The 11,381-nt window shown below is 42.9% G+C and overlaps 1 protein-coding gene across 1 annotated transcript; it reads right to left on the reverse strand.

Annotated features, from left to right (window-relative positions):
• Positions 1-9,716: 9,716 nt before the first annotated feature.
• LOC119814909 (myeloid leukemia factor 2-like) lies at positions 9,717-11,152 on the reverse strand. Its single transcript, XM_038331000.2, has one exon. It carries the CDS (start codon positions 10,980-10,982, stop codon positions 10,239-10,241), a length of 744 nt encoding a protein of 247 aa, XP_038186928.1. The 5' UTR covers positions 10,983-11,152; the 3' UTR covers positions 9,717-10,238.
• Positions 11,153-11,381: the final 229 nt, after the last annotated feature.

Below are 11,381 nucleotides of genomic sequence, written 5' to 3' on the forward strand. Positions count from 1 at the left end.
TAACATGGATACTGGTATGCGACAACACTGCTAAACATAGGGGGTGGACCAGCAAAGGGCTAGCTTTCTATTTCTCTAGCCAGACTTTCTCACCATATATCAGCAAATTCCCTATAAAACAAGTTCAGCGCCTATTCTCATCTGTTGTTTTTTATTGCTACCAATTGTGGATATCCTTTGAACCTACTTGGGAAAGGGTGTCATGGAATTAGTTTAACTATGCAAATAGCTGTGCTCACCTCATGAGTAGAGGTAATGTTTAGAAGAACAGAACTCAATTCTGTTGTGACAGATTTGTGTTGCCACTCCGAGAACACCAATGGAGTTGGACCTTGGTTTGGAGGGAGGAGTCCATGTTCAGCTAGCTACAATGGATCATAGAATCTTCTGGTCAACTCAGAGGAGGTAGAGAAATATAGAGAGGAAGAAGGAGGGTCTTAGAAAAGATTCAATGAAAAATGTGGAGAGTAGGGTCAGCTGATCATTCCTCTGATATACTTTGGGTTTATCATCAGGTTTTTAATCTCAATTTCTGACTCGCCAATTTTTGTTAACACTAGAACAATTAAGGGAAACAGGTTACAATTCATTCCAATATACTCGTCAATTGATGGTGCTTTTAACTCTTATTCATGTTGTTCTTCAACTCTTGTCTCATTAGCTTGTGCTATAAATGCAGCTGCACCACCCTTTTATGGCTGAATTACTCTGGATTAAAAGTTTCTGCTCTTGAAGTATCATCTACTTATTCTTGAGTGTTTCTTGGGTATGGAATAGACCTCCTGGGTCTTGACCCTGCTTGGTTCCCCTGATAGCTTACTCTTCTTCTGTGCTCATTACTGTTCATTTGTACCTGTTGGGAGTTCACTACTACTTCCCCACAACTCAGATACCCACTGTTAATTTAGTCCACTCCCATTAATGTTAGCACTGCTACTTCTGACTTCAGCAGTAGGCACTTGGAACAGTGATGTGGCCTGAGGTTGGAAGTTAGTCTTGTCAGTGCTCCAGTGTTGACATCTTTTCCACCATCATCTTCCATATGTGTGTATCCACAGCTACACCCATGTACTGTGTATTATATTTGTGGAAAGCAAAGCTTTACTCTTGCTATCCATTGTCTAGATTTTTCCTTGGAATAAGGAATCTCACTCTTAGCAACAAAAGTTCTCTGAGAATTCCATATCTAGAATTTCAGTCCAAATGGTCCAACAGGAAGAAAGGAAGTCCTTCATTCTTTTGGTCCAAGGGCATCAAACTAACTCTGGGGATAAATCCATTGCTGACTTTATTTTTTAAACAAGATGTCCTTGGAACAAGTCACATATATTTATTTACGTATTGCTTATAGATGCTTTCACACAACAGTGGCAGAGCTGGGAGACCATAATAGAGCTAAGGACTTACACAGCTGTGTACCTCAAATACTAGTGGAGCCCACACAGATAACTTTTACTGTACACATTAGTCTATAAAACCATGTAGGGAATTGTTTGAAACCAAGGAATATGATCAGATTTATATTTGTTGTTGTTGTCTGAGACAGGATCTCACAATGTAGTCCAGGCTAGTCTAGAACTTCTGACCCTCTTGTCTTAACCACATGGAATGGATCACTGCCATGAATCAATACCTTTGGGTAGGCTTTCACTTTTAAAATTTCACCAGCTTTAGTGGTAATAGTACAATTAGCATGAAGTGGTAAAATTTAAGGTAGAAAGAAAACACGAGATGTGTTTCTGAAATTTAGGTAATTGTGATAGTGGCTTAAACCCAAGTTAAAATCGAGAGAGGTCATGAACTTGGTGATATTGAGAAGGCCAAACTGCTCAAGAATTTCGTGGTTTTCCAAAACTTTAGGTGCTATCAACAAAAATGAATTATTTTCCTTATTTCTAGGCTCTCCTGGCTCCTAGAACTTTCTCTGGGTCTTCTCCTTATCCTTCCTAAAGAAAAGAATGTTATTTTCCTACTTTTCCTCCTTATGCCCATGTATATCCTGGCTGTCCTTCTGAGGCAGTTGGAAGGCTTCATCATCAGGATATCATACCTCCTACCTTTATCTACATATAGAGGATGCGGTTTCCCTGGCCTTACCTTCTCACGCTGTACACTGCTGCCTCCATGGGATTCTCTAAATTCTGTCAGGATAATTTTTCCCAGTATAATATTTTTATTATTTGGGATTTCACATAATGCACCCCTATCACACCACTTCCTAGTCCTTCCAGGTCCACCTCAACCTTTGTGACCCACCTCCCTCCCTCCCAAAAAGAAGAAAAAACAAAACTTGGGTTGCCCATATACTCTGGAGTACGGTCAAACTTGCAGTGGCCAGCCTCTTAAGGAAAACTGACTCCTTCCCACTCACTCCTACCAGAAGCTGTCCACTGTGGAAAGCTACACTGCAGAATTCTTACCACAATTTTGGCATCTTGGAGCACATTCTCTTTGGATGGATACCTTGCTTAGCCTAGAATTACTGGGGAGGGCCTTGGTCTTGCCTCAAAGTGAAGTGTCAAATTTTGTTGATTCCCCATGGAAGCCTTACCCTTTCTGAGGAGTGGATGGAGTGGAGAAGGGTGGTGAGGGGGGTGAAGGGTGGGGCGTGAAGAGGGGAGGAGTGGGTATGGGGATAACTATGTAAAATGAGAAAAGATTGAATTAAAAAAATTCTTAATAAAAGAGAAAAAAGTTCTCTTTAATGGCTTTCTGTCTAGGCTGTTACTTCTTTGGGGGTGGGGTGGGGTGATGGTAGGGGCTGATACAGAAGCCTTCTGTGTCCCTCCTTCTCAGCTGTGAGTCTTCAGTCATCGATACCACTGAAAAGGTAGCCGTTTTGCCCATTATAGTCAGTGAGAGCATGGATCATGGACTTCCACATGGTTTCTGCTGACAGCGCAGACCACGGAAAGCCACATGACCTCTGGCATCAGCACAGGCCACGGATACCATCGGGCCCTTGGCAGCAGCACAGGCTATGGACATTAACATGGCTTTAGGTGGCAGCCCAGATCACAGACATTTGCCTGGCCTTCGTTGGTAACCCGGACCACAGATATCCACAAGGCCTCCAGCTGCAACAAGACCCCCGATCCTAACCTGGTCCTCAGTGGCAGCACAAACCACGGATATCAGCATGGGCTCAGGTGGCAGCATGGGTTGCTCACATCGACATGGCCCCTAGTGACGGCAGCACAGCAAAATAAAACTGCCAGCAGTTGAGTATGTAGGCTACAAATTTAACTTCTCATGGTTTATTTCTTTTCAGTATGTGTTGGGCCATCTCATAGTGGCAAAGGAAGAACAACTTCATAACCTATATCATTGTATAAATATATATAACCTATGATATATATATATATATATATATATATATATATATATATATATACACAAATGTATATTCTTCCACTATCCTTTTGGGACAGGGTCTCATTATGCTCCTGGCTGGCCTGGAACTCACTATGTAGACCAGGCTGGACCCAAACTCACAGAACTACATTTGCTGTCTCTGCCTCTGGAGTATTGGGATTAAAGGTATGTACCATCATGCCTACCAGATTCAATATATATATTTAAGTGCCCAGTCTGTGCTTTTTTTTTTAATAAAAAAATTGTATTTACTTAGAAGCATTCAGAATGTCAACAAAACAGCTGCAATTTTTTTTTGCAATTACAGAGTGGTATTCAGTTAACAGAACAACAATTATCTTCGTATAAGCTGCATCAGAGACAACTGAAGATGAAAAAAAAAACGAAAACAAAAACAAAAAAAAAACCCCAAAAAACTACCGTCCCCATATATAACTAATTTGTGCTGTGCACCAACAAGAACCTGCTTTAAATTTCCATGCCAATTTACAACCCCCAGACTGTACCAGGCAAGGTTAGTGTGCTTTTTATTTACGTATCTCAACAGACTGGCACATTTTTATTTAGTTAGTTTTTATGGCTGTTTTTAACATTTTATATGTATGAATGTTTTACCTGCATGTATGTCTGTATACTACAGTGTGAGCCTGGCATCCACAGAGGTTGAAAAAGGTGCACCATTTCCTGGAGCTGGAGTTACAGTTTGTTGACATTTTGTTGACTACGTGGGTGCTGAGAATTGAACCCAGGTCCTCTGGAAGGGCAACCAGTACTCTTGACCACTAAGCCATCTCTCCAGTCGAATACATTTCTGATGTAGAAAGACATGATGACTCTCTTTTCCCTCTTTTGGAGTTCTATTTCTGTTTATTCTCAATTTTATAGTTTTAGTCCAGAAAGCTACTGTTTGTGGGACCTTCCCAGTGGATCCCTCCACTCAGTTGCTGTGCAAGATTTTAAAACTGTCCTTCTGATTCTCATTTGGACCTTGGGAGCTCAGTCCAGTGCTCCAAAGGTCCAAATGAGGAGCAGAAGGAGAGAGAACATGAGCAAGGAAGTCAGGACCGCTAGGGGTGTGCCCACCCACTGTGACGGTGGGGCCAATCTAATGGGAGCTCACCAAGGCCAGCTGGACTGGGACTGATGGAGCATGTGATCAAACCGTACTCTCTGAACGTGGCTGACAAGGAGGGATGACTGAGAAGCCAAGGACAATGGCACTCGGTTTTGACTCTTCTGCATGTACTGGCTTTGTGGGAACCCGGTCTGTTTGGAGGCTCACCTTCCTAGACCTGGATGGAGGGGGGAGGACCTTGAACTTCTCACAGGGCAGGGAACCCTGACTGCTCTTTGGACTGGAGAGAGAAGGGGAGGGGGGATTGAGGGAGGGGGAGGGAAATGGGAGGAGGTAATAATTTGTAATAATAATGATAATGATGATGAAAGGTAGATGCCCAAACAGGTTGCAGCTGCTGTAGAAATCAGGATCATAGTTGCTCAAAATGCTAGAAATTGATCTATCATATCATCCAGCTATGCTACCCTTGGACATAAATCTAAAGGACTCTATATCCTGCTATAAAGATACTTGCTCATATATGTGCATTGCTTTCTATTCATAATAGCCAGGAAAGGGACACAGCCTTGATATCTATGAACTGGTGAGTGGAAAATGAAAATGTGATGTGGATAACAAAAAATGTGATGCATGTACACAATGGAATACGACTCAGTTGTTAAGAAAAATAAAATTATATAATTTGCAGTTAAAAAAAGATTTAAAAACTGAACCCGTCTAAAACCCGAATCATTTATTTCCACGCAGCTTTTCTTTTCTCTTCTTGTGTTCCTTGTGTTGAGTGGCCCCATCACTCAGTCCCGTCACATGAGCGAAAGCCATAACAGTGACCGTGCAAGGTCATCCTGTTTGCACTTTGACCCCTAGCAGGTTTCCCCCGCTTAATGGCTATTCCATGATAACATTAACTCTAGAGGACACATTGAGCCCATACACAAAGCCCTTCGTAAACACATTTAAAAACTTATTTTATAAACATTTCTCCTTCCTTGGTTTAGTCTTGTTATATCTCACAGCGACTAGCCCTGTCTCTCTGCTCAGTTCCTGTTCTAATTTTTCATGGTCAGTGATCAAACAGCAAGTAAACAAATGGAAACCCATTCCCCATAACTGTCCTCTGGGGAAATGTAAATTAAGGTTACAAGTTCTGTTATCACACACATAGTCAAACAATCAAAATATAAAGACTGTGTTCTAATGCCGATGACACGGCATGGAAAATGTGTTAGCCCTTTGAAAAGCAGATTGACAGTTTCTTTTTCAAGTTCAACATGAAGAGCGTGTCATGTAACGAATATCTCCAATAAGTGTTTTCCTTGAAGAAATGAAAAGCCATGTATCTTAAGAGAATTTCTTTATGGAGATGAAATATTTGTAAATTCTGATGCTATATCCCATTTGGTCACACCAGTTACAAAAATAATCACACACAACACTCAAAACTATTTTGTAGAAGTCTTGGGAAAAACTTGGGAATGTATTGCACCAGCGTCAGCTTTTTGTTCTGAAAATACTTGGCCTCAGATGCTCTTATTAGGAGAACTGAGATAGACAGAGACTATCTGTACTATTTGTGCATTTTCTGGTGAGTCTAAAACTGTTTCAAAATTAGAAGTTATAATTGTTAGAAACAAATTAGTTATACCAAACTTAAGAATGTTCCAGTCTTAAGCCTGCCAGCTTTCAAAACCAGTGCTCACAAAAAAATGATCCTTTTACAATTTCAGATATGTTCACAGCACATTCTAGCTACATTCACCACCACAGCCCCTCTTATCCTCGCCTAGGCCCCACTGGCTCCAGTCTCGTCTCCTTCCCATTATGATGCCATTTTGTCTTTATTTTGTGACCACTGGGTTTAACCAGGGCCTTCTGGTTGAGCATGGATGTGGTGCTATGCGACTCACCATTATCAGTACCAGTGGTCTTCAGTGTTGCAGAGCATGGGTAACAATGCATGAGAAGAATTCTTACGTTGGCAGGCACACATAAAGGAATCTGTAGCTACTCAAATTTCATTTTGTTTCCTTAGACCCTAGAAAGAAAAACAAAAATTAGAAAATAGTTCATCGAATTGATGATGGCATTTGGAGTAGGATTTTTTCTAATAGATTATATTTTAAGTATCTTTTTTTTTAAATGGGAAAACTAACAAATTGTTTATTTATATTTCAATCCCCAGAGCTAAAACTGGGTAGTAACAGAGTCTGTAAGTGACATCATCAAAACTGAACAGATTCAAAATGAGTAAAAGTAAATCTTCAGGCAGGATTGACAGAGCCCCTCCACACATGTCTATCACCAAAGAGGATGCTGGATTCTGGGAGGGTCAAGGAACCTACTGACTCAACCTGGACCACTGATTTCCAGTTTCCAACTAATGAGCAAAGATCTGATTTTGTTTACTATATCGGAGAAAAACGTCCTAGATATTTTACTTTTAATGCCAACGTTTAAAAGCGTCATAAAGTTAACTGAACATTAGAAAAATGAAACAACCTATCAGAAATCTTTACAGGAAGAGGGACAATCCAAAGTGCTACTTTCTTTAGTGAACTCATAGTTCCAAGTAAATGGGGGGGGGGAAGGTTAAAAAAAACCACTTTTTTTCCCTAAAAGTTTTTTTTTCTAGAAGAAGCTCAGCCAGAGGTGTGAAATCTCTACTCAAATTGTATATGTGAATGGATAATTTTATACAATGTCATACTAATGCACTTGAATTGCTCCTGCATTTGTGGCAGTGTGCCTAATAGTAACAGTTTGCAAATGGAGAGCAGCCAGTGACTGGAGCAGTCCATAGAGTGCTACAGTGTCAGGCATAACACGGCCTCTCTCTTCACATTGCAGCTTCTCTTGGGGTGCATTGGACTGACTGCCTCTCCAGTAAAATCAGTTTTTTTATATTGAAGATCTTTAAAACACCCTTGTGAATTCCCCCCTGAATCATATCAGCCATAGTCTTGCATGTAACACTAAGTAAACTTTTGATGTATAAGTTGTTGACAGGCATATAAATTTAAATAATAATCCATTACTGACTCTCAGGAATTCTTGGTCTCAAACCTCTTTACTTTTCCCTGTTCTTTTTATCCTCAGCAAGGATATTTATCCTTGAGGGAGATGCTCCCCTAAAATGGCCTTTCCCAATACTGTTATACTAACTTCTCGTAGAGGAACTTTCATCACTCATTCCTAAATCTTTCAATACGGAATTGATGATCATAGATTGCTTGAAATTTTATACATGAAATAGCTCTCTCTGTCCGAACTCACCTGACTGAGGCTTGGTGTTAGGTTTCTAGAAGATGGTGAGAGCTGCAGTTTGATGGGAAAGGGACAGTGGCTGCACAGTCAGATAAAGGGGAAGACAGGCTACTGTAGGTTTTGCATATCAACTCTTCAAACACAATCATACATTTATTGTAGAGTGGCATTAGGATACATCATTAACTCCTCTTGCTGGATTTCACTTCTGCACTTAGACCTCACCTTATTCTACCTGTTTTTGCTTTGGCATTCCTTTAGATAACGTTTTATGTCTCAGAATCTGTTTCCTACTATTTAGTTGAATTTAGACCTTAAGGGAAACCATCATGTTTAAAAGAAGCCCTTAAAAGCTGGAGCCTATATATGTTTATAGTACTTTTCTCATTCTAATGTTTCATTAGTGTTAGGGCATTCTTGATTTATCTAAAACAATTAAGTGAAACAAAGTGTGAAAGTACAAATATTGAGAGAGCATAAGGGGTTGTTTTTTGAAAAAAAATCCTAAAAACGTTAACTGTGAAATACATAAAAAAACATTCTATTTGCCAGGGTTAAGGTCATGGGAAATGTGTCTCTCTACATTTGTGAAGTATAATGTCATAGAAAATCACACTGCATGAAGCAATGGAGCAAAAAGCACAGCAACAATGCACAGTTACATCATCTGCCAAGCACGTATATTACAATTACTTGAAAGCAATCATCAAAATATCCTGGGTTCCACCAAAATGTTATGATTAAACATTCACAACAAAGGCTGTGCCCAGGAGGCTCCGCTTTTGTTCTGAGTAGGATTTCTTTGAAGAAAATGGAATGTGATTGTAATAAGAAGCCCTGGCTGGCGCTGTCTTTTCTACTCATTAGGCTGCTGTAATGTGCAAGAAGCAGTAGGGTGGAGGGAGATGCGAGAGGCTCCCTCCCACAGAATACCCTGGGGCTTGACAGGGGATGAAGGGATGACAGGTGCAGAGGAGACGTAAGGAGTCCTCTGTCAGATAGGTCCTGTGGAGTTGGAATCTTAACCTTCAGGGCAGGGCTCTCCGGAGGGCACACTTGATCACAGTCAGAAGTCCCGGTGATACATTGTTCCCGGGAAAATTCAGACAAGGCAATTACAGGAAAGAGCAGGAAGCCACTTCCGTCTTCCAATCAGATTTTCAATATTTAACCATCACTTCCTAAGTACAGGGGGCTGGTGAATTATGCAGCATCCACAAGACTGTCCAGGGAGATGTGTTTCTAATAATGGATTTTTGCATCACTAATGAATAGGCCTCTTCATCTTGCTGCTCATCTCTCTTCTCGGTGGCTACCTTTTGCCTCATTTGCATCTTACCTGGAAATATGCCTTTATTTATAAGGACCATGAGAAACAGGAGTGATCCTCTTTTATTATGATGTTCTTATGCATGCCCAGACTTCGTGATCCTATATTAATTAAAAAATTTGTGTCTGGACATTTTACTCTCATTTATATGCAGGGCTTCAAGTGGCTTCCAAACAATAAACAATCAAATCCAAATATGTCCTTCTCCCAGAAGTGAAATGACTGACTTGACTTGCGAAAAGCTGAAGGTGACAAAGAGGTAGAAGGCATAATTGAGATGAATCAGGTAAGAATTGTGGGCTCTGAGCATTTTTCATTACAGCTCTGCAGTTGCTGGTTGGCTAGGAACGAGTTCTCTTATTTAGGCAGCTTTGAGGGAGTAGGGAGGTCTCTCGTATTTAGCACATTTAGGCTGCAGGGCCAAAGGTGGCAGTCCTTTCTCTCAAACAGGGAAAAACTCATTTGTGTTGAAAGACTGCCTGGTCTTTGCCTTTGTGCAAGCACCAATGAGCTTGAAGGATTTCTAATCACCCTTGGCATTAAGGATGTCATAACAAACTCCACCTCCAAGGCTTCAGAGCCAGGGAAGGAATGACTTACTCCCTTCTGCTTGCATTCTCATGCATTTTTTTTTATTTTCTCATTCTCCTTTATTCCATAAACACCTAGTTACAAGTTGCACAAATCATTTATTTTTATAAAGGCAGAGAAGGGTATAGGAAAGTGTCTTTTTGTGATGTGGGGTGGGAGAAGGGAGGAAGAGTTGGGAACTAGTCTGCTCCCTCCACAGCCCTCATAGGACTATGGCATCTGCAGTGGGGCTCTGAAGAGGTGGGCAAGGGTCCAGGGGAGCTGAGGGATGGTGATCCCTAAACCCAGAGCTTGCACCCCAAAACTTTCAATGTGTGGCAGGGGCTCAAGGAAGATGAGGCGGCTTGGAGATGGAGCAGTAAAATGAAAACTCAAGTTAGTGGAGTCAAGGTGGGTGGGATCATCATGGTGAGGGGAGAAAAGACGGAAAAAGGAGGTGGGGGCAGTAAAAGGTTCTCCCTGAGACCCCCAGGGAGAGGTGGGGGCCAGCTTGCCTGTTAATTTAATATTAAATTGGGATGAAGTTGGGAAGGACGTTATTTCACTGGATGATCTCTCAGCCTCTCAGCCTGTACAAGAGAGACTGAGAGCCTGGGGCCTTCACCAGTCATAGCGACGGGACTGTCGGGAGGGGGAGTCCTCGGGTTCCTGGATAGCCAGGCGGGGAGGCCCCTCGCCCCTTCGTCCTCCACCCGCAGATGCCTCATGCCGTCGAAACTCCAGAGGATGCTGCTGCCTGAATCGGGATGTCTCCCTTCGCCATTCATCATCAAAGGCCGCGGCCTCACTTTCATCCAGGTTGATATAGTCCTGCCGTTCTTCCTGGTCCCCTGTGCGGTGATTTCGGGAGCGCTGGAGGATGTGAGCCCTGTCCCGAATGTGATGGCCAATGGACATCTGCTCTAGACCACTGTCTGAGTCCCGGACAGTCCTCCTTGTCTCTCGGATCCCGCCTGGAGCAGAGCGCATCTCAGATGTCTCCTGGTAAACTTTCGGGGCTCCATCCCCAGTGTTGGAGTAGGAGATGACGGTGGAGGAAGAAAAGGTCTGGCAGTTGCCTCCCGCGGCCATGTGTTCCATGTTCCCAATCATGTCGTTCATCATCCCAAACATGTCCATGAAGCCACCAGACATTCCCAACATCCCAAAGGGAGAGACAGCCCCAGCCTGCATCCTGCGGCTGGCGGGCCTGGTTGCTGGCATATTACCATCTGTGATGCTAAGAAAGGGGCTATAGCCAAAGCCACCTGACAACATGCGGCTCATGTGCTGGCAGTGAATGGCGAAGGGGTCCATCAGGAACATGGGATCTTCAGGCTCCACGTCCCTCATGAAGCGGAACATCCTGATCTCAGCTCCAGGGGGCTCCACGCGGTCCCCGACTCGGGCTCAGCGGCCCATCCGGCCGGCCTCTTCTCGGGGCGCTGCAGGAGCAGGGTCGTGGCCCGGGACGCAGGGATTGGTCCGCGCGGGAGCTTCTCGCCTCCCGCACCGCCTCCTGCCTCAGCTACCACCTCCGTACCCCCGCCCTCGGCCCGCGGAGCCGAACCTCGGCCAGACCAGGACGGAAGTCCATTCTCATGCCTTTATTGAGTGGTGTCTGGAGAAAGCAAATGAGTCTTATCCCTCCCCCTGCTCCCTTCTTTCCTTCCTTTTTTCCTTTCTGAGCAGGAGCTTCTGTATGTTTGCCATCTAATATATGGGCTTTGTTCTAAGTTCTGAGAAAAAAAATCACACTAATAA

The sequence above is a fragment of the Arvicola amphibius genome, chromosome 5 (assembly GCF_903992535.2).
Source record: "Arvicola amphibius chromosome 5, mArvAmp1.2, whole genome shotgun sequence".
Taxonomy (NCBI): Eukaryota; Metazoa; Chordata; class Mammalia; order Rodentia; family Cricetidae; genus Arvicola; species Arvicola amphibius.

Excerpts from the sequence above, each read along its gene's own strand:
- LOC119814909 (XM_038331000.2), bottom strand. The coding sequence starts at position 10,982 with ATGTTCCGCTTCATGAGGGACGTGGAGCCTGAAGATCCCATGTTCCTG.